This window comes from Hemicordylus capensis, chromosome 6 (genome assembly GCF_027244095.1).
Source record: "Hemicordylus capensis ecotype Gifberg chromosome 6, rHemCap1.1.pri, whole genome shotgun sequence".
NCBI classification, from domain to species: domain Eukaryota; kingdom Metazoa; phylum Chordata; class Lepidosauria; order Squamata; family Cordylidae; genus Hemicordylus; species Hemicordylus capensis.
Window position 1 is genome coordinate 19,380,132 of NC_069662.1, and position 21,892 is coordinate 19,402,023.

General features: G+C 49.0%; 1 protein-coding gene and 1 long non-coding RNA gene across 11 annotated transcripts in view; one reads left to right on the plus strand and one right to left on the minus strand.

Moving 5' to 3' along the window:
• LOC128329819 (uncharacterized) overlaps positions 1–21,892 on the plus strand; it is a 59,904-nt gene that overhangs the window by 4,519 nt on the left and 33,493 nt on the right. For 6 of the 10 annotated variants that reach the window (XR_008309806.1, XR_008309799.1, XR_008309802.1 and 3 more), the window contains exon 3: positions 15,381–15,442. The exons of 2 other annotated variants lie outside the window; for them this stretch is intronic. This is a non-coding gene — a long non-coding RNA (uncharacterized LOC128329819). Of the gene's footprint in view, positions 1–15,380; positions 15,483–21,892 lie in introns of all 10 variants that reach the window. 2 more of the 10 variants (XR_008309800.1, XR_008309801.1) reach the window with 1 other exon arrangement.
• Positions 14,338–21,892, minus strand: part of GRIN2D (glutamate ionotropic receptor NMDA type subunit 2D) — a 112,320-nt gene continuing 104,765 nt past the window's right edge. The window contains exon 14 of the mRNA XM_053261565.1: positions 14,338–14,379. Within this exon, the coding sequence (XP_053117540.1) occupies positions 14,356–14,379 (24 nt within the window). The 3' untranslated portion in view covers positions 14,338–14,355. The remainder of the gene's footprint in view (positions 14,380–21,892) is intronic.

Here is a 21,892-nt window from a genome sequence, read left to right on the forward strand (position 1 = left end):
TTATCTAAATTGGCTTGAAAATAATTTTTGAGCAGAATAGTGACTGTGCGTTTTGCTCCTTAACTCTGCTTCTACAAGGGCTAAAGCTTAGCTTTTTCTTTTTAAAAAAAATGAAAGTTGAAATCCAGGCGAATCTGGGTAGGCTAAGCAATCTAGGTGAGATGCTTAAAATCCGGGTGAAACCCAAAATTTTGGTGGGCATGGCAATTCTAGTTGGACGCCATATGTGTGCTGGTGCCACATGGGGGGAGTGGTTATTGGACTGTATGCTGTCCCAGCAGGAAGCTGAATGGGGTGGCAGAGAGGAGGTGAAGTAAACTGCTCTCCTTTTTCTTTAAGTTCCTGATACAATTTCCCTAAAAGTGCTCAAACCACGCTTTGAACTGTGCCTGGGGCACATCCCTGCTCACCATTGGCTCCCATCTGCCTACCCCACTTCACTTCTGCCTGCTAAAACAAGCAAGATTTCCATTTTCCTTCATAGGGGAAGAGGGTGTGAGAGGTGCAGTGGTTGTATTCTCTCTCATGAAACTTTTGAAGGGGCAACCATGAACAGCTGGTGATCTTAAAATGTGCAATTTATTAAAAACTCAGTTGAAATAATTAATTGGAAAAGCCAGTGTTCTGAAGCTATGTATTTCAAACTAACAAAAATCCAAAAAACAAAACTCCTTTGCCAACAAGTCCACAAAAGTTGGAAGCCTGTCTGCCCTATGCATATACTGCCTCTATGTAGTTGGGTTAGTCATGTTAGGAAATTATAAAAACAAGCAATTTTCTTTTATTTTGCAAATGTTTCCTTGCTGGATGGCCTAGAACTGATTCTGACTCACCATTGGTGTCCAGGTGAATATTTATTTATTTTGAAATTCCACACATAAACCTCACTTTTCCTGCAGATTACAATCCAAAGTTGTTTACAATCTTAAAAACAGAAAACAATACACAATAATAAAACAAAATGAAAACGGACTCTAGGCATTAACTATTCACCCACAGGCTAAAAAGTGGGCTTTGTACTTGTGAGAACATGCACTATCCAAGAGTTGACAGATATAGAAAAGTCTTCCAAAACAAAAACAAACCCCGCTTCCTGCATCCCGCAGTCCTGCACCCCTCTTTTTTGCACCAAGGACCCTTCTTGCCCAAATATTCATGCCACAGAGCCCTCTGCTGTCTGGCCCTCCCACTCCAGCCTGCTTTTGTCCCAGGGATCACAGCCATCTTGGTTTCTTATTATTCCCTGCCCTGCAGGCCGCCATCCATCCTCAGCAGGATCATAAATTGCTAACAAGCATGTCCCGAAGCCTGCCGGCTGCCGCGACTCAGCCAGAAACTTGCCATGTGCAGTCGAGCGGGAGGGTTGAATCCCATAATGTGACAAGGCGGGAAGTGCACAGGCAGGTTCTGATGGCGGGCAGCTGAAGCTGGCTGCTGGTGGTAGTGACAATGGGAGAATGGGAGAACTAAAAGAGCCCTGCGGGTGCAGTGGGAAAGATAAGAGCAAGACAACATCCCGAGAGGAAGGAGTGTTTGGAGAATGTCAGTAGGGGGCGCTGCAGTGTAGACATCATGGGGGCAATGCTCCTTTAAGCAAGTGCAGAGATGTGGCAGAAGCTCTATTGGAAGAGGACAGATTTTGCTATATGGACTGGCCCAGTTTGGTGTGATGAGGCAAATTTTGGCATGCCAGGAAAGCACGTGAAACTGCCAATTATTTGGTTTTTTGTATATTGTTATCATCATGTGGGGAAGAGTGTGCCTTTTGGGTTTTCTGTCTCAGGCTGCCTTGGACCATCTTTGAGAACAGACATGAGGAAGTCTTTTTTGGGAAAGAAGGAAGCCACGTTGCCAAATGTTGAAAAGAGAAGTTTGGAATGCTTGCCACCTTTTTTCAATTCTGTGTCCTCTGGCGAGCTCTGCTGCCTTAAACAGCTGTGTGTCAGAAATGGAATAGCTTTTCCCAGCATGAATGCCATGATAGGGAATCATTTACTTGTTGAATTTCTGCCTGTCATGCAACTACTAAAGTTGCAGAAGCACTGTTAGGAAAAGGTGGCACCATTAACTGATAAGCCAGAGGGATGTAGTTGTTAGAGGGTTGAACTAGGACTGAAGAGACCCGAGTTTAAATCCCCTCTCAGCCTGGAGGCTTACTGGCTGATTGTAGGCTAGTCACACACTCTCTGTCTAACCCACCTACCTTGTAGGGGTGTTGTAAGGATAAAGAGAGCAAACCAAAGAGAGCCCTATCCACCCCCAGCACAGTACCTCTAGTGACTGTTGCTGGTGTCTATCTTGTGTTTCTTTTTAGATTGTGAGCCCTTTGGGACAGGGATCCATCTTATTTATTTATTATTTATCTGTGTAAACCACCCTGAGCCATTTTTGGAAGGGCGGTATAGAAATCGAATAAACAAACAAACAAACCATTCAAATATCTGAAGGGCTGTCACACAGAAGAAGGAACAGACTTGTTCTCTGTTGCTCTGAGAGCAGGACTATTTATTTATTTCTCTTACATTTCTATACCACCCCATACAAAAATGGTCCCTGGGAGGTTTCACAGTCGAAAAACCATTCAAACATTGACACGATTAAAACAATTTAAAAATACAAATAAAAACTCTAAAACCCAAAGCTTTAAAACTAAAAGCCTGGCTAAACAGGTATGTTTTCTTTATAAATCAAGAAATCACTCTGCAACACTGGGTTATGGGCCCATACTAGAGCCAATGGTTCTAGTAATGTTTATCATCATGTGGCAAAGAGTGCTCCTTTTGGGTTTTCTGTCGCAGGCTGGCCTAGGCTAGGCCATCTTTGAGAGCAGATACCAGAGACACTGAGAACAGACACTAGAACCAACTAGAACCAATGGATGGAAATGACAAGGAAGCAGATTTAGGCTTAGATGTTAGGAAGGATTTCTTAAATGTAAGAAGGTTTTGGTCGTAGGACAGTCTGCCTTGTGCAGCAGTGGACTCCCCTTCTCTAGAAGTTTTTGAAATGGAGGCTGAAGGACAGCCATCTCTCAGGGATACTGTAAAGTCTATGGAGGTTCCTGCCCTGAGTAAAAGGTTGGACTGGAAGACTTCCGAGGTGCCTTCCAACTCTCAAGTTCTATGACTACCTATGCACTGAGTTGTTTATTATTATTATTATTATTTACATTTATATCCCGCTTTTCCTCCAAGGAGCCCAGAGCGGTGTACTACATACTTGAGTTTCTCCTCACAACAACCCTGTGAAGTAGGTTAGGCTGAGAGAGAAGTGACTGGCCCAAAGTCACCCAGCAAGTATCATGGCTGAATGGGGATTTGAACTCGGGTCTCTCCGGTCCTAGTCCAGCACTCTAACCACTACACCATGCTGGCTCTCTTTTGGAGGCTGAGCTTCAGAAAAATGTAGTAATAGTAGTAGTAATAATTAATTATTAATTAATATAATTAATACCTCAATGGCAGAGTGGATGCTGTGCTTGAATAGCATTTTTGGCCAAGTCCCTGGTATCTTAGGCCCAAGGATCTGGACCAGGACTGTGAAGGACCTCTCCTGCTTGAGGGTTGGGGAGAGCTGACAGAGTAGCCAACTCTGGAACTGGATGTATCTGGGGTTGGTGGTGATGGAGATGGGTAGTAGGGAATAGTGCTGGGGGAACCACGCCTTTTACTGCTTGGTAAAGCCACCTGGTTAGTCAAAGGCTAGTCAAAATATTGCACAAGTGTTTTGGTGGAGTGGTCTGCCTTCCTTCTTGCCCACCCCCCCCCACACCCAGTTCCCTCTCAACTTTATCTTCTTTATAACATCATCACACTTTTCAGTGAACAACGGCACTTGCAACTGTTGTCTTGTAACAGCAACCTTACGAAGCAAGTTGCTAGGTTGAGAGACTTGCTCTAGGTCACATGGCAAGTTTCATGGCAGAGCAGGGAGTAGAAATAGCACCTTGCACCCAGAGCTGTGTACAGAAAGTAATTCCCGAAGAGGGTGACTTTCTGCTTCAAGCTTCCTTGGCACTGACTCTGTCCCATCACTGTACAAATGTGATAAAGTCTTCTGATGCCTGAGCCTTCTGCTTTCCCAGACAAGCACAAGTGAAATTCCATTTGTTCCCACCTGAGTTTCTAGCCTGTGACCCCAAGTTGCAAGCAAGCTTCTCTCAGGATCTGACTAGCGGTGCCTCTGCCCCCAGGGGACTGTAGCTGTTCCTTCCCCCTTGAACTCAGAGCTGTCCGACATCTGAGCATTACAACAATAGCTAGTGTCTCCATAATGTCACTACCCAAAAGCTGACTACATATTTCAGTGTCCCACCTGATGATCGCCCAACACTTTATGTCCAGTTAGAGTGAATCAAGGAGGAACTTTACATAGGCAAGGATGAAGGGATGGATAGGATAAAAGGAATACAGTACAAAGTGGCACAAGAAACCAAAATAAAAATACAGTTTCTATTACTCTAGTAATTACCTTCCAATATGACTCTGTGTATATGGGGCAGGCTAAGTTCCATATTCCATCCGCCTTGCTAGTTGTTAGACTTCTTTTGCAACCCCTTTCTAGTTATCTCAGCCACAGGATTTTACACTCTGTAACATACTGGATCAATTTAGTAGGTTGCCCTTGGCATTGTGGGCTTGTTCCACAGTGGTAGGGCACGTATCAGGCATGCAGTAGGACTCAAGTTCAGTCCTTATCCTTGGTATCTTTTTTTTTTAATTTATTATTAAATTTCTATACCGCCTTTCATTCAAACAATCTCAAGGCAGTTCACACAAAAGTTAAAACCAGACTATAAAAATTACACAATTAAAATATTAAGCTAAAATATAAAAATACAGAGATTTTTTTAAAAGCACAATACAACCATAAAAAATACAAAGCAGCCACAGTAGAGGCAATCATATAAATAAGCCAAGATTTTACACTCTTTCTAAAAACTGTGATGGAGACTGAGGAGTGGGTGGCTACCAGGAGATCTTAGGTAGCAGCGTTGGAAAAGGACCTCTGCCTAAGACCCCAGAAATCCACTGCCAGTCAGAATGCACAACACTGAGCTACACACAGGCCCCTGGACTGACCAAAGGAGCTCCATATATTCAGGTGTCTGCCAGAGAATCTGCTTCCTAGGTGTGTGACCTGCAGCTCCAGTTTCCAGGTGGTCTCCCTTTGTCTCTTGGCCATCCTTTGTGGAAACAAATCCCCTTTTGTTCTGCCCAGTGCCCCTTCTTCTGACAGAAGCAAATACACGCCTTGGCCCCTTCTTGGGGTGCAGGCCAGACAATGACCTCACCCTCAACATTTAAATGCAGGCATCTTGCCCACCTGGGTTGGCAGGGAAGCTTATCAATTAAGGAAAAAGGCTGGATTCATCCAGCCACCCGTATGCAGGGATGGATTCTCAGCCATCTAATGGTTGGGGGGGGGTCACTAGATTAGGAGGGATCTGCTGTAGAGTAAAAGGTCTTTCACCCAACTAGCTCAGTGTACTTTAAGAGAAAACTGGATCTGTGTCAACAATCTGACCTATACCCATGAGGCACTTGCCTGGGCCCTCACCCTCACCCCACCCCTGAGACGGCAATTCTGTCAGGATGGGAGTGGGAATTTGAACGGTGTTGCAGACCGTGGCCACTAGATGGCACTCTGATTTCACAACCGCAAGGCGGCAGAGCACAGTGGAACCCAATCCTGAGCCTGCTGCCGCAGCAATAACAGCTGCCTGTTTGGTGCCTCTGCAGAGCCCGTGTCCAGGACAAAAGTCCCATCAGTCTAGCACATGGGCCGACTCTAACCCCACCCCCGGCATGACACACTCATCCCACGCCTGAGTTTTCCTCCCCCACCCCCCTCTCCCGACTCCCACAAGCCTTCTCCAGTTATCTCAGCCTGGGGGGGGGGTTATGGAAAGCACCAGCCTAGAGCATACTGGGTTAATTTAGTGGGTCCCCCTTGGGACTGTGGGCCTGTTTATGTTGTAGCTTTTCCGCTGATTTCCCAATTTGATATGAAAGCTAAATTAAGCAGTGGCGTGGCTTGCGGGTCTCACCCGCCGCATACCAGGGAGGCATTGGCACCTCGTGGGCTTGCGGCAGGCCTTCCCGCGGGACTTGCCACCTGTCAGGGCTGCAGCCAGCATGAAAATTAATGCTAGGCACTGAATGCTCCCAAAAACGGGAGGGGGGGGTGTGACAACGGAAAGGAAGCACCCTTGTTTCGGGGCAGCACATGGCAGGGGGCGGGGGGGGGCGATATGGAGACTGTTGGCTGGAGGGTATTTGAGTACTTGAAAAGACAGGGATTTTGCAGAAAGAGGCAGATTTATGGCTGAGTTGAACGTGCCACAAATGAGGGCATAAGATCCTGCACAGAAATTGCGGCACCAAGGGAAAGGCATCACTTGCGCTGGGGGTGGGCTGCATCAGCTTATGTTGCATTTGCACCAGACGCTGTTTCCAGATGTTCCAGGTCAAAGCCTTTATGTGGCCAAAAGGAGAAGAAGAAGCCGCCCGTGGAGGGGGAGACATCGCAGGCACCATCTAACCAGCCATTCACCTGCTCACTCTCCTAAAGCCCTGTTGGCACTATGTTGTCACAGCGCTATGTGTACAGTCTAGAGCAGGGGTGGGCAAACTGGGCCCTCCAGCTTAGGGATGTGCATGAATTGTTCAAGCACAGTTTGGGAGCTTTAAGAAAGAAGAGAACAAGTCCTTGCCTGCTCTCCACTGCCTCCTGCTGGGGCAGCGTATGACCCAAGAATCCCAGCACGGCGCCAGCATGCACATCGCATCCATGCATGCGCATGCTGGTGCTACGTGGGGATTATTGGGACATGCACTGCCCAAGCAGGAAGCTGCAGATAAGGACCTGCTCTCTTCTTCCTTAAAGCTCCTGGACCCTGCTCCTGAACTGTGCTCAAACACGAGCACTTCCCCACTCCAGCTGTTGTTGAACTCCCAACATCCCCAGCCACAGTTCATTGTGGCTCTAGAGCAGGACGGCTCTAGATTTAGAGCCAATTCATTGTGGCTCTAGAGCAGGACGGCTCTAGATTTAGAGCCAATTCATTGTGCCTCTAGAGCAGGATGTCTCTAGAGCAGGACAGCTCTAGATTTAGAGCCAATTCATTGTGGCTCTAGAGCAGGACAGCACAACCTGGACCCTCCAGCTGTTGCCAGGCTACAACTCTCATCATCCCCAGCCACAGTGGCCAATAGTCAGGGATGATGGGAGTTGTAGTCCAACTGCAGCTGGAGGGCCAATGTTGTGCAGAGTTATTTGTTGTTAGAACCAGGCTTCCAAAATGGCAGGTTTTGAGACTCACCCTGCTTTCAAGTGACATGTAATAAAATAAAAATAAAAAGTTAAATGATTCCCCCCCCCCCCGCAAGGACTGTCTCAAATCCTCGCCCAGAGGTTTTCTGGCTTGGTTGATATCACTCTTCTAACATGAAGACCATGTTATGGCTGAACACAGGAACACAGGAAGCTGCCTTCTGCCGAGTCAGACCATTGGTCTGTCGAGCTCAGTACTGTCCACACTGACTGGCAGCGGATCTCTCAGGTTTCAGGCAGGGGTCTTTCCCAGCCCAACCAGGAGATGCTGCCAGGGATTGAACCTGGGACCTTCTGCATGCAAAGCAGCCGCACTGCCACTGAGCTATGGCCCCATTCTTAAAGTATATGTGCTCATTGTGGGCCTTGAAGCCACAAACCTGAGATTAAGAGGCTCATGCTCTACTAGCTGAGGTAGTCAGGCGCCAAAGCGTGTGTGTGTGTGTGTGTGTGTGTGTGTCTTTGTCTTTATGTTTGCTGCATGATTGGGATGGCACAGTTGTAGAGATGATGTCGCACAGTGACTAGGAGTGAACTATGAGTTAGGACTTCCCCAGTTTGAATCTTACTTCTTCTATGAACTCACTAGGTGGCCATAGGCAAGCCACTCAGCCTCCCCTTCCCCAGCAATATGGGGACAATAATACTTCCCTTACAGGGTGGTGGTTGTGACTTCAGAGAGATGATTCTTGAGAAACACTTGAAGACGCTATGCAGGTGCCTAGTATTATGATGGTTAATGCTTAAGTGTCGTTGTGCGTCTTTGTGTTGTGTGGCTGTGATGCATTTGTGGCTGTTTTTTCTAGCAGTCACGTGCCGCGATTGTGTATGTGTATGTATGTGCGATTGTGTGCATGTGAGGCATGGTTGTGAGGGGATCTGTGGTGCTCAATCACCTTTGAGGTGATTATAGCAGTATTTCAGGGGTTCTGCCCAAAGGCCTTTTGTGTGCTTGCATTGTGTGGTTTGGATGGATGACTCTTTAATGTGGCTTGTATGTGGAGGGGTGTGTGTGTATTTGTGCACAGTGCATAAAATAGGTCTGAAATTATGCACATCGTCCATGGATTGTGAATATATTTGTAGACATTTTCCAGACATGAATGTGTGGAACAGGCATGAATGTGTTGCATATTTATGATGGTATTTTCACGTGTGTATTCCAGAAGTCACCCTGAGGTGTCTGTAAGCACATCTTCAGAGAGTCCCCATAGTGTGTGTGTGTGTGTGTGTGTGTGTCTTTCTGTCTGATAGGACCAAGGTGCACCTAAAGCCCAATGTGTGCAATTTCAGTGGCATTGAGCTGCGTTGCTCAGCACACTCTCATTTGCACCTGGAGGCTGCCAGGGAGCTGAGATGCAGCTGAATCTGGGGAGCGGGCAGCAGCTATTTGTACGGGAATCCCATCCCTCATTGCCAGGCTCTTTATGAAATAACTGCAATGTTCAGCCGCATCAGCAGGGAGAGAATGACTGAGGGAATCATTTTCTGTCTCTGAGCTGATAATAACTTGGTGTCTTGCAGCCAAGAAGTGTGGAGATCCTGAAGATTAAAGCAGAGAAGGGGGAGAAAGGAAAGATGGGGGTGGGGAGACAGTGTGTGTGTGTGGGGGGGGGATGTTCAAGGAACAAAAAGTGGATGCGTTTAATGGGCCTATTGACACTTGCATTTTTAGGATCACTGGCTGGTCGGAAGTATATTGGGGCAAATGAATAGAAAAAAGGATGGAGGATGTGTGGGGAGAAACGTAGGAGTGTGGTATGGGGAATGACAAGAAAGTGGGAGAGATATTTCCTGAAGCCTGGGGAAGCTATTTGGCTCAGACATATATGTTCCATGGAACAACAAGACATAGTTTATGAGATGAGAGTCAAGCTCTGCCAGCAGCCAGAGCTGGACTCTGGGATGGGGTTGTCTGCTTTCCATGCAGAAGGACTCCCAGGTTCAGCCCCTGGCAGCATCTCCAGGTAGGGCTAGGAAGGGCTCCAGCCTCAAACCTTGCAGGGCTGCTGCCTATCAGTGCAGACACTACTGAGTTAGCTGGACCAATGGGCCTGGCTCGATATACGGCCGCTTGCTGTGTTCCCATGGACTCCGGTGGCACTGCTCCATCAGAGGAGGAAGACCTCCCAGGAATGCCAACATGGGTCAGGGGGAGACAGGATGCTCTGAGGGAGTCCTTGAGACCATGCCCCAGGATGATACCCCAGGGAACTTGTAGAGTCAGGGGCCTCAATGTACCCCAACTGGACTCACTCCTCCAATTACTACCAGGGACTAGAAACTGAGGTGGCAGCCAGCCCATGCTGAAGCTGAAACCCAGCTGCACAGTGCCCCTTTGGCTGCATCGGTTGTTCGAGTTCAGAACCCTACTCAGGAGGAGGAACATAGCCCTTAAGTATGGCCAGGATCAGGACTCCTCTGTTTGGTACAAGAAGTAGTCTGAAGCAACCAGGCTGTCTGCACGGAGCATCCGTTGCCGCTTAGAAGCGGTTGGCGCTGCAGCCTTGATAGGCCAGATTTGAGTTGTAGCTGTCTTCTGGACACCACCAGACCCTCCTCCAGCTGCTGGACAGCTACTTGGAAAATCACAGCAGAACACTGAGTGACTTGCAACTGTATTTTGGGATACTCTCGGCTGGGGTTCTTCAGGAGGGATTCTCCAGGTGACTTCAGATACTCTGGGCTGGGATGAGACATGATAAAGGTAGGGATGTGCACAAACTGGTCTAGAGGCCATTGTAGAGGCCTCCGAACTGGTTCAAAATGTGGGGGGTTCTTTAAGGGCAGAGGGATGCACTTATCTCTCCTGTCACTTTCCCCCCGCCGGCAACGTGTGCATTCCTGTGTGGTACTTCCAGCCAAAAACGGGGGCAGGGGCGGCAGGAAGGTACACTGCCGCCCCAAGAAGTTTAAAAAAAAAAAATGGAGCGCCAATGAGGGGAAAGTGGCGGGAGGGGTAAGTGCACCCCCTCACCCTTAAAGAACCACCCCCCTGGCGTGGACTGCAAAGGCGCAGTTCCATGCACACCACTAGTTAGAGGTCTATAACATCGTGCATGGTGTGAAGAAAGTTGTTAGAGAGAAATATTTCTGCCGCTCACATAACACTAGAATCAGGGTTCATCCCATGAAACTGATTGCCAAGAAATGTAGGACTGACAAAAGGAAGTATTTTTTCACACAATGCATAATTAACTTGTGGGATTCTCTGCCATGGGATGTGGTGACAGCCAACAACTTGGATGGCTTTAGGAGGGGTTTGGATAAATTCATAGAGGAGAGGTCTATCGATGGCTACTAGTCTGGTAGCTGTAGGCCTCAGAGGCACGATGTCTCCAAATACGGGTTGCAAGTGAGCAACAGCTGGAGAGAGGCCTGTGGGCTCCCCAGAGACATCTGGTAGGCCACTATGTGAACCAGGATGCTGGACTGGATGGGCCTGATCCAGCAGGGTTGATGTTCTTAAGCTTATCAGAAGCTCCTCCGGGAGATCAGGAATGGCAGATGAGCTTGCCTGAGTCAGCCCACCAATACCAGCCCTCTCCTACTATGCCACAGGAGGTGCTGGACGTCTTCTAGGTCATGCTCTCATTCTGAGTGGACCACCACCAAGGCCCAAGAGAGCTTGGCCAGCACCCTGTGTGAACTGAATATGCCCGAGAATCCTTAGCAAAATGCAGGAGTTGCTCACTGGGCCAGTTAGCATGGGCAGGATTTCTTGTGGAAGGATGTCAGTCAGCAGAGCAAATGGCTCCAGGTGACTCCAGCCAGCTAGTCTCCCACCACATGCTGAAGGAGAAGGCCATTCTCCCAGAGGATCACTGGCCTCTCTTGATCTGGTGTGTGCGTGTATGTGGGAAACTCCTTGCGAGGCTGTGCTGTGCTCACTGGCCAGACCCGCAAGAACCTCCATCCACCATCTCTTCACAAAGGATGTTTTGCTGGGATGCAGGTGGCAGACTTGTGCTCTCCAACATTTGTGACAAATCCCGGTTCCCTTAAGGATCCCTGGGGCAAATTAGTCCTGGTTTTTCCCTTCAGAGTAGAGCTGAGGATGGATAAGTAGATGTGTCTGGAAGAAGGAAGGGCAGCTGTGTGCTCTGATAGGACAAGTGAGAAACATCTGCATGCATGAAACTGCCTTCTACTGAGTCAGACCATTGGTCCATCTGGCCCAGTAATGATTCTAGTGAGACGGAGTCTTTCCCAGCCCTGTTCGCTGAGATCCTGCAGTTGGAGAAGCTGGCGGCTGAGCCTGGGACCTTCCCATGCAAAGCAGGAGCACCACTGTTGAGCTGTGTTCCTGCATGTGTGCATGGATGAAGAGAGCCATGGCAAAGGCGCCGGGGGGGGGAGATATTGAGATTATGTGTATCTGGATGCATGCACACCCCTTGGTTTTCCCTCAGTGCTTTTTAACTCGTATCATTTTGATCACACAGTAACACCCCCTTGTCTCTCATTTGTGGCACAAGAGCTAGATGTCTTCCCTCAGGGTTGTGCTTCCGACACCTTTTCTGAACAAAGTGTGATCTTTTCACAGGGAAGGATGCAGTGCTTTCTCCAGAGAGGGAATCCACTGCTGCTGAGCATGCTTTGTGGAATGTGTGTGCAAGAATCTTAGTGGTGTTTATGGAGTACTTCTTATTGACACAATGAGAAACCACTCTCTCTAGCATGGCCTCATCAGCTTGTGAACCTTTTGAAATTCAGTTAAAAAAAAAAAGTCTGAAGAGACTGTGAATGCGTTTCCCTGCTGTATGGCTGCAATGCAGCAGGGGTGCTCAGATCACCACATGGTTAAAATGGCAGATAGCAGTTAGGCCCGGGGTTCTCAAACTTGGGTCCCCAGGTCTTGGACTACAGCTCCCATCATCCCATAACATCTGGGGGCCTACATTTGAGAAACCCCTGAATTAGACTGTTCCCAACCATTCCCCAGCACCATCACCATCCCACCCATAACCATAACCTGCTGTTTTGTGAATCTGCTGTTTAATTTCATAGAGTCTTTGAGTTGGAGGGGGTCTTGGGGGTCATCTAGTCGAGCCCCCAGCTCCTTGCTTGTTGCAGGAAACCCAGAGTTAGAGCATTTCCAACAGAAGGCCTTCAGTGAGGGAGGGTCCACCAGCCACACACAGCAGGGAAACTGTATGGTTTATGTCATGGTTCCACTATCAAACTTGCCAGTAAGAAGTTTAAAAAAAACAACCAAAAAACAAACAAACCACCATTCCACTGAAATCTGCCCTCCAGTAATTGCAGTTTATTAGATCGAGCCCCATCCTCTGAGCCAGCAGAGAACAAGTTCTGTGTGACAGCCCTTCTGGCCATTTGCAGAGTGCTATCATATCCCACATTAGTCTTCCCTTCTCCAAGCTAAATGCACCCAGTTTTTTCAGCATTTCCTCATAAGTTTTCTTTTCCATACCCCAATCATTTTATATTTCATTTCATTTCTTTGGAGCCAGTTTGCTTCCCTGTCCCTGAGCTGAAGTATGTGTCCATCCGGTGTCTTCTGAAGAGACGGGCAGTAGCAGTATGCCCCAGTATGACAGCAGTGAATGGAAATATTGTTATTGGAAATGAATGTTGTCAGATTGTTCACTGCATGCCCTGATCGTGTCTCTCTGGTCCAAACCAAAGCTGCTGAATGTGGGTTGATGGGTGGTGTTTTGACCCAAGGGCTCGGCACATGATGAGGAAATCAGATGACTGCTTTGGTGCCACAAGGAAGTCAACACTCACCACATAGGAAGCTGCCTTAGACTGAGTCAGACCATTTGTCCGTCTCACTCAGTGCTGTCTACTCTGACTGGCAGCAGCTCTCCCAGCTTTCATGCAGGATCTCTGCCAGCTCTACTTAGAGATGCTGCCAGGGATTGAACCTGGGACCTTCTTCTGCATGCAAAGCAGATTCTCTCCCCACTGAGCTCAGCTGTAGCCCCACCCTCATGGTTATGGACCAGTTCCTGGTTAAAGCATTTGGGACTTTTTAGTTTAGAAAAAAGACAGCTCAGAGGGGAAATGATAGACGTTTCTGAAATGATGCACAGTGTGGAGAAAGTGGATGAAGAGTTTTTCCTCCCTTTTCTGTAATACTACAACTTGAGGTTGCTCAGTGAAATTGATTGGCAGTCGATTGAGAGCCCAGAAGGAAAAGCCCTTCTTTACAGAATACATTTCTGAAATCTGCTGTCAAACTGATGGCCACTGGCTCAGATGGGCTTAAAAGGGGAGTAGGCAAATCCATGGAGGAGTAAAGATCGATCAGTGGCTGTTAGTCCTGATAGCTATAGGCTGCCTCCAGGTTCAGAGGCTGTAGGCTACTGAATACCAGCTGCTGAGGAGCAACAACAGAAGAGAGCTCTTGCCTTTAGGACCTGCTTGTGGGCTTTCTGGAGGCCTCTGGCTGGCCACGGTGAAAATGGTATGCTGGTTTATTTAGGTGGCTCTTTGGTCCATAGGAACATCAGACACTGCCATATACTGAGTCAGACCACTGGTCTATCTAGCTCAGTATTGTCTTCACAGACTGGCAGCGGCTTCTCCAAGGTTGCAGGCTGGAGTCTCTCTCAGCCCTATCTTGGAGGTGCCAGGGAGGGAACCTACAGGTGCTCTTCCCAAAGTGGCTCAGTCCCCTGAGGGGAATATCCTACCATGCTCAGCTCACACATGTGATCTCCCATTCAACTGCAAACCAGGGTGGACCCTGCCTAGCAAAGGAGACAATGCCTTCTTGCTACCACAAGACCAACTCTCCTCCATCCAGCAGGGATATTCCTAGCACAAAGGTTGTCAGATTGGTTTGAGCTGCCACCCCTAGCGGGTAGAAGGCCTGGCACCATACCAACCCCCCAATCACTATCTCATGATACAAGTATTCGAGCAGAGCTGCTGTTCCCTGTAGAAGCTTTTCCTGCCTTCAGCCAGTAACCAGCCGTATTCCAACATCTCCTCTCGCGGTCACCTTCATTTCTTCTTGAGTTGAATCTAGGACGAGGCCTGGCCTGGCTGTCACTGTCTGCCGGAGAAAGATTCCTGTTTTAAGGCGAAGATTGGATCAGTAGCTTGCTGGGAACGGGGGGGGGGGGGTTGTTTACAAGGAATTCAGAAACAAAGACAAAATTCAATGACTCCTTGCTAGAGAGGCGGGAGATCTTTGCTGTGGCTCCTCGGGGAGAGGCAGAAAAACCCTGAGTCTGTTGCTAGTTTGCATATGCTAATTAATTAAAGCTTGAGACTTGCAGCCAACAATCTGGCTCTGGCCCAACAGGAGGAACCCAAGTCCTCCTCACCTTTCTGCATCCCTTCCCAACAGCCCCACAAAGACCCTGGGCCCTGTGTGAGGTTTCCCCATACCTCATCTCATTCGTGCCTTGGCCATTGAACCTTCCACTGCAGGTTCAGGAAAGATGATCACCCTGCAGGAGGACACTTGTTGAAAGGCAGCTTACGAAGAAGGGCAAGTCTTTAAATTGCCTGTTCACAAGTTTTAAAAGGGGGCTGGCAGGGATGACCCAAGCAGGGGCGTATCTAGGGTAGGGCAGGCAGGGCACGTGCCCTGGGCACCACTTGAAGGGGGGCGCAATTTCTTAAAATTTAAAAAATTAAAAAATAGCTGCCAAAAACAAAATGGCCACCGTGCATGCTCAAGTGGCCTCTGTGAGGCCCTAGGCCATGCCAGGCCTCGCAGAGGCCATTTGAGCATTTGGTTTCAGCGGCCATTAAAAAAGATTTTTTTTTTTTAATGGCCACTGCACATGCTCAAATGGTCCCTGTGAGGCCCCAGAGGCCTGCAGAGGGAGGGTAACCCCCACGGGCTATAGGAAGTGCCCCGAAGGGGCTGCAGGTAAAAAATATTCTTAAAATTTAATATAATATAAGTCACTGTACACATATTCAGTTTGGCACTATGTACAGAGAATCAGGGCTTGTGAATACTGAGCTGAGGCTTATGATCTAGGATTGTATTCATTTGTTCTTACTTTGCTTCTTGTGATAAGTGTGTATGTATGTATATATGTATTTGTTTATTTCAGCCCAAGGCCAGCATAAATACAAGAAAAAGAAGGGAAACAACAACAACAAAAACTTGTGATAAGTGAGTTAAATGTGATGTCTTAATCATATGGCTATTAATGGTGAGTTTGTCTTTGAATCAGTGTGAAATTCTTAGTATTAAGGCCCACTGGGAGTTTCTTGCTCTCTTTCTCTCATTTTAACTGTCTTTCTGAAATACTAGAATATATTCCAAGCAGTGATACAATTTACTCTGCATATCCTTTAATTATTTTCAGAGTATCTGGGAAAAGCCAAATTCTCCATTTATTTTTAAAACTTATGTAATGGTGATGCTGCAGTGCATAGTAGAGAATTAGATAGGCACTTCTGTTTAGTTTTCCTAGTACACCTCCACATAGTATTTGGGTATTTCATGAGCCCCAGCATACTGAAATTTGTAGGTTTCCAGCATTTTTTGGTCTGGCTACATCCACTGCCAAATAATTTTTGAAATTTTAAAAGATTAGCAAGCTTGACTTGTATTTTTGAGCTGATATTATAGTAAAGCTATCTGAAAGATGGGTGTCAGATGTTTGGACAGGGGGCGCAATTTCAGTGCTTGCCCTAGGCACTATTTCCCCTAGATACGCCTCTGTACCCAAGGGTATTGCCAGGGCTGAGGTGAGACTACTTTGCCCCACCACCTTTGTGGGGCCGCCTCTTCGCTCCTCGTGTTGCTTGCAAATGTTGCAAGGCATCTGAAGAGAGGTGCTCCTTGCCAAGTTTACAAGGGTCAAATTGGTCCCAAAGAGCTGCTCCAATGGTGGCAGCAGCGGGCGGGGGGGCACCTTGGTGCCCTAATAATCTGCTACCTGAGACGACTACCTCACACCGCCCCCTGGAGTCAGGGCTTGGTATTGATAGGGGTGACCCTGTTGGGTGCAGGGCAGGGCTGCTCAACTTCGGCCCTCCTGCAGATGTCAGCCTACAACTCCCAGGATCCCTGGCTATTGGCCACTGTGGCTGGGGATTATGGGAGTTGCTGTCCAGGAACAGCTGGGAGCCTTAGTTGAACAGGCCTGGTGTAGGGAGTCCAGGTGTGACACAGATGGCTTCACTGGGCAAAATAGCTGCAGTGCCGTCTGGCCCAATGATGAATTCTGTGCCGCTCTAATGCTCGTAGGCTCCTATGTCCGGAGCAACAGATCTAATGAAATGTCTTGCCTTTTACCTATTTTGTATGCTCTTTGATAAAACAGCCACTTGCTGGAGCATATATGCAAGTTAGGAAGAGCTAGGATCGCAGAGAGTAGGGGGTGGGGGTGGGTGGGAGCAGCATCAGCAGGAGGAGCCGGGAGGGAGCCGATTTCAGCAGCAAGGAGGAGTTGTGAATTAGAAACACAGTGTGTGGGTCACGGGCTCATGTGGTGCTGTGTGCAGAGGGCCCCTGGGACATGGACCTGGGTTCAAAACCCACTGGTTGAGCTATTTAGGGCTAGTCACTGTCTCTCAGGCTTAGCTCCTCCTTTGTCAATGAGATGAAAACATTCTTCTCCTTAACCCCCCCCCCCCAAAGGCACTTTGTACACTCATTTTTTCCATCGGGGTGCCTGCAGCGGGAGGCGTCGGCCTCTGCTGTGAGCTCCTTACCAGCTTGCCTCCCCACCTCCAGCCCTCAACTGACGTGTGAGTCTCTCCACCCCCCCTCCTTCCTCCTGCCCAGCAGGGAGGCCTGTACCTCCAGCCCAGCACCCTCCCCAGGGAGCAAGGCGTCCTCCTGGTTTGAAACAGAAACCCTGACAGGTTGAAAAGCAGAGCGGAGGTGTCTGACGGAGCCCAGCAGGGGGTGCTAAAACAACGGATCCCCACCCACACCCCATCCTGGCCTGGCTCTGCTGCAAACCTTTCCGAGTGGCGTTTTGCTAGGTTAGCACAGGTGATGGCTGGAAGGTGGGATTCCTGAGTTTGGAGCCAAGGATGAGGGAAACAGGATTCCTGGGGTCCTTGTGGAGAGGGCCGCGGAGCCTAGTGGCCAGGTCTAGCGATGTCAAGGTAATTCCTGGTTCTTATCCCTCTGGAACACCCATACAGTTGTTCTTCAGTGCCAAACTCAGTGAGAAACGTGGGCAAAATATTTTTCCAGACCTCTGTCCCTGTTTTGCCGGTGCCCTCCATCCCCATCTGTTCCTGCCCACTCACCGCTGGTTATAAGAGGGCAAGGCAGGGGGTTCAGGAGGCAGGTCCAGAGGATGCGATGAGCCAGGACTCCTGGGGTCCCTTCTGCCTTTCTCCCCCTCCAGCGCTCACAGTGTAACCTTCCCTTCCCTTCAGAGAGCTGTGGGGCTGTGATGGATTCTCTCAAGCCATCTGCTCCTCTTGTTAGGCTCTTAATTAACAAGTAATTACGCACTGCATATGCACAGGCTGGGCAGGCTCTCTGTCTAGGGCTTATCCGGAAGCAGGCTGGGGAATGTGGGAAGCATTAGAAAACTATTTGGAGGGTGAGAACTCAAGTGTTTTCACCCTTTGTTTCCCCTGCAGGCTCTTTCCCTGCCTTTTCTTTCTCAATCCGCTCACCTCCTCTCACTGCTTAATTTCTGTAATCAAAGGTGCCGAGGCTCAAGTCACTCAAATTATGCGCCCCACTGTGTTGTGGAAACCCTAATCCCAGGTGTGTGGGGAGCTGGTTGGTAGGTGTTCAGTATAAAGTAAGGGCACTTTGCGTGTGCTTGGGGGCACTGTTGTTTTCCTCATGGCTTCACACATTCTGGGACTCAGACACTTGGTATTAGAAATCAGATTCTGGGGCTCACCCCCCACCAGTAAACTTCAATTTGTATCGAGGGCCATTTTGCACATATCGGACAATGGCCGTTCGCAATGGCTCTGTGTGGCGATGCTACCCAGTGGCGAGGCAGTGATTTGAACGTGGCAAGTCCCAATTTCCTCCCCTTGGTCTCCTAGCAACTGGGCCATTTCTGGAGCCTGGAAGTGGTGCTTTCCCTGTGGTGGTGCCTGCCCCCTCCACCACCTCCAAAAAGGGGCGATGATGGGAACTGGGAAGTAAAAGCTTTCTACCTGTGCAAATATTCGCTCTGCTGAGGGCAGTCGTCGGTCAGGATTTTGAGTTGCTCTGCTCCTGAAATGGTGGGAGTGAACCAGAGACCAGCTACATGTGCATTCCATCCCTCGCTCACTGTCCTTCCTTGTAAGGCCTGGGAGCAGTGTTCCCTCTAACAGGGATTCCCAGACGTTCTTGACTACAACTCCCAGCATCCTTAGCTGCAATGGCCTTTGGCTGGGGAAGGAAGGACACTGAGCTAGCTATGGAATGCACACGTAGCTGGCCTCTGCTTCCCTCTCACCATTTCAGGAGCCATAGTGGCCCCCATCAGCCTCAAGTGCAGCTCGCTGGCTAATTGCTGATTGGGTCTGTGCAGAGCTTTGGCCAGAGCTGAATGTTGATCTGCGCAGCCCACCAGGCGTCACTTTGCCAAAGTGGCCCCTGCTTTAAAAAAACAGGCTCTCAAACTTGGGTCCCCAGATATTGTTGGGCTACAATTCCCACCGTCCCCTGCCACCACACCCCAAAAGATGATGGGAGTTCTAGCCCAGCCACAGTTGGGGGACCCACGTTTGAGAGTCCTTGCCCTAGCCCCTTAGAGTAGCTACTGTGTAGGTCAGACGTCCTCTTTGTCGGACTCTTACGTAATAAAACGCGCTTCCAGTTTTTGTTTTCTAAAAAGAATTGGAACCCAATCCCCAGCCATATGTCACTCCTGCCACAAACTCACCAGCTGTCCTTTAAGGAGGAAACTCTCTTCTCAGCCTCGAATTCCCACTCCCATCTGTAGCATGGGTGCAATACCCAAGGGTTGGCCCTGTCAGGCCGCTGCTGAGGCCCCTGCCCCTCAGGAGAATTTGGCAACGCTAGCCTCTGGGCAGCCGAGGACAGCCACCGCTGGTGCTGGTGCTGGTGAGAACAGGACCTCCTGGCAGGTTTGGTCCCTCTTGGGTAAGTGGAGTCACTCAGAGGAAGAGGGCCGGTGAAGGAACAGGGAGAGCCTTCATCTTGCCACTGGCTTAGGGGATGCGTTGTGCAAGAGGTAAGAAGCGGATGAGGAGCAGGAGGACGGGAGGCTTCTAAGGGCATGTTGCCAGGCCCCCCCACCCCACCCCAAGCCCAGAACTGGCCCCGGGGAGATGACTGGCCTACCTCACAAAGCTGTTGTACAGATAAGAGAGATAATGCATGGGCAGTGCTGTGGCCGCTTGAAAGGCCCTCTGTCTCGGAGAAGCATTATAATTGCAAAGAATGTGATCTCATCCATCCATCCATCCATCCCTTCCACCCACCCACTTTTCCTCTCAGGTGCTGGATGCTTTCCACCTCTGGGCTGTCTCATAAATGCAGACAGATGTCTCTATCCAAGGTGATCGCCTCGCACTGCTTTTAATGAATAATAAATTGCTATGACTCAAGGACTTGGGTGTCACGTCGGAGCTGCTACCAATTTATCTTGCTCTGACCTGACCCAGGTGACCGGTGACAGGGCTGGGGGATGGGAACCAGAGTTAGCTTAGTCCTGGATTCGAACCAGTGCACCCCTTTGAAGAAATGAACTCCCCCAGAAAACATTCTCCCTTGGGTGAGTGTCTCTTTTCTGGGCTCTGACCAGCTCTCTCATTATCTCTAACAAGTCGCTCTGGCTGGGTTTGGGCAGGAAATCCATCCCTAATGAAGCCTCTAATCCCATTGCCTTGGGAAGCTTATCTGGACGACTAGGCCTGGCATTTTGCCATCATGTCATAACCTCAGCGTTGTCTGATGTGTGTGTGTGTGGCGGTGGAGGGGGGGGGCTGTGACTCCCGAAGCATCTGAGAGGAGAGGGAGGGCCGGTGGTTGCCCAAGAGAGAGGGGCTAGGAGTCAGGATGCCTGGCTGACAAGCGTCGAGGCTGCTGGGAGCCTCTGAAAAAGGACGGGAGGAAAAGGTCATACATTAATTAAATGGTGGGTCAGAACCATATAATGTGGGAGATAAGTCACCAGGGATCTCTGGAAGGGAGAGTGAGGCCTAGTAGTACTATCTGTTTATTTCTTGAAGTTAAGGGGCAGGGTATCCTGGAAACCCTGAATCTAGGCTTTGGTGGGGTCTGCAAATATATGAAGATGCCTTCTATCGATTCAGACCATTGGCCTATCTGTCTCAGTATTGTCTCTCTCCAGGGTTTCTGGTAGGGAATTTTTCCTGCCCTCCCTGGAGACCGTAGAGTTTGAACCCAGGACCTTCTGCAGGCTAAGCAGGTGATCTTCCACTGAGCTATGGCCTCTTCTAGTGGGTTAGGGACGAAGTGGGGCAGAATGATTCCGTGGCAAGATGACCAGATGAAAAGGAAGGCAGAGTTCCAGCCCCTTTCCAAGTGGGGCCGCTTGTCCTGCCACAGAATTGCCCTGCCAGAACATCCTCTTCTGCGTGACCCGTGTAGGGCATGAGAATGCCTGCCCTCTCTGGTTCCCCTTGGCTGGAACCAGGACTGCTGAACTCTGTGGGAGAGGCAGAGAGGGTTTAATGTCATGAGGGCAGAGTGGTGCTTGGAACTGGCCGGCCAACTGGATTGGCTGGATGCCAAGGCTGACAGGGCTCCTGCGTCCTTAGTGGCTGCAGAGACATGTGGGGCATCACAGCTTGTCATGCCGGGCTGAGAAAAGCTGCGCCCGCAGGAAACACTACCACCCCACCTTTGACTAGCTTCAGCTGGGACACCAGCTGTGCCCTTTCCTAGTTAAGTCAGACCAGGCCTCGGTCAAGTCAAATCCAGATTGGATTACCCTAATATGTTCTACGTGGGACTGCCCTAAAAGACGGTCCAGAAACTTCAGTTGGTTCAAAAGGCAACTTCCAGGGCCTGGCTCAGTTCAAAGTGCTGTTCTTGACCTTTCACGTTCTAAAACAGGGCTGCACCACTTGACCCTCCAGCTCTTGTTGGCCTACAAATCCCATCATCTCTGACTATTGGCCACTGTTGCTGGCCAATTCATAAAGTGGTAGCACATGATGGTAACATTAAACGTGTGGCTGTTCAAGGAGATCACCCTTTGATTTTTTAATGAATTTCTAAAACACATTTTTTAAACATTTCATTAAAAATCAATGAGTGGACTGATCTCTTTGAACATGCCGTCACCATATAGGAACACCATGTGAAATTTCAGAGCTTTCCGCTTAGCCATTTTGGAGTTAATAATATTTTTTGGTTTCCCATTTGTCTCTATGGGAAAATTCTGGTTTAAGTTGGCAATTTGGTTGCCGTTCCCCTTGCAGTGCCCCATAGTCATTGCACATGTTTGCTCAATTGTAGATTCTCCCCTTTGGCAGCAGCCTGGGACAGGGAGTTCTCTGCAGTGATCCCTAGGTTGTAGAATTCCTTCCTCATAAAAGCCCAGTAGGCCTCCTCACTGGGTATGAGTGCTCTGGCACGCACTTAAAACCTGTTTCTCCAGACAGGCATTTGTCTTCTACTTTATTTATTTACTGCATGGAACCTAGG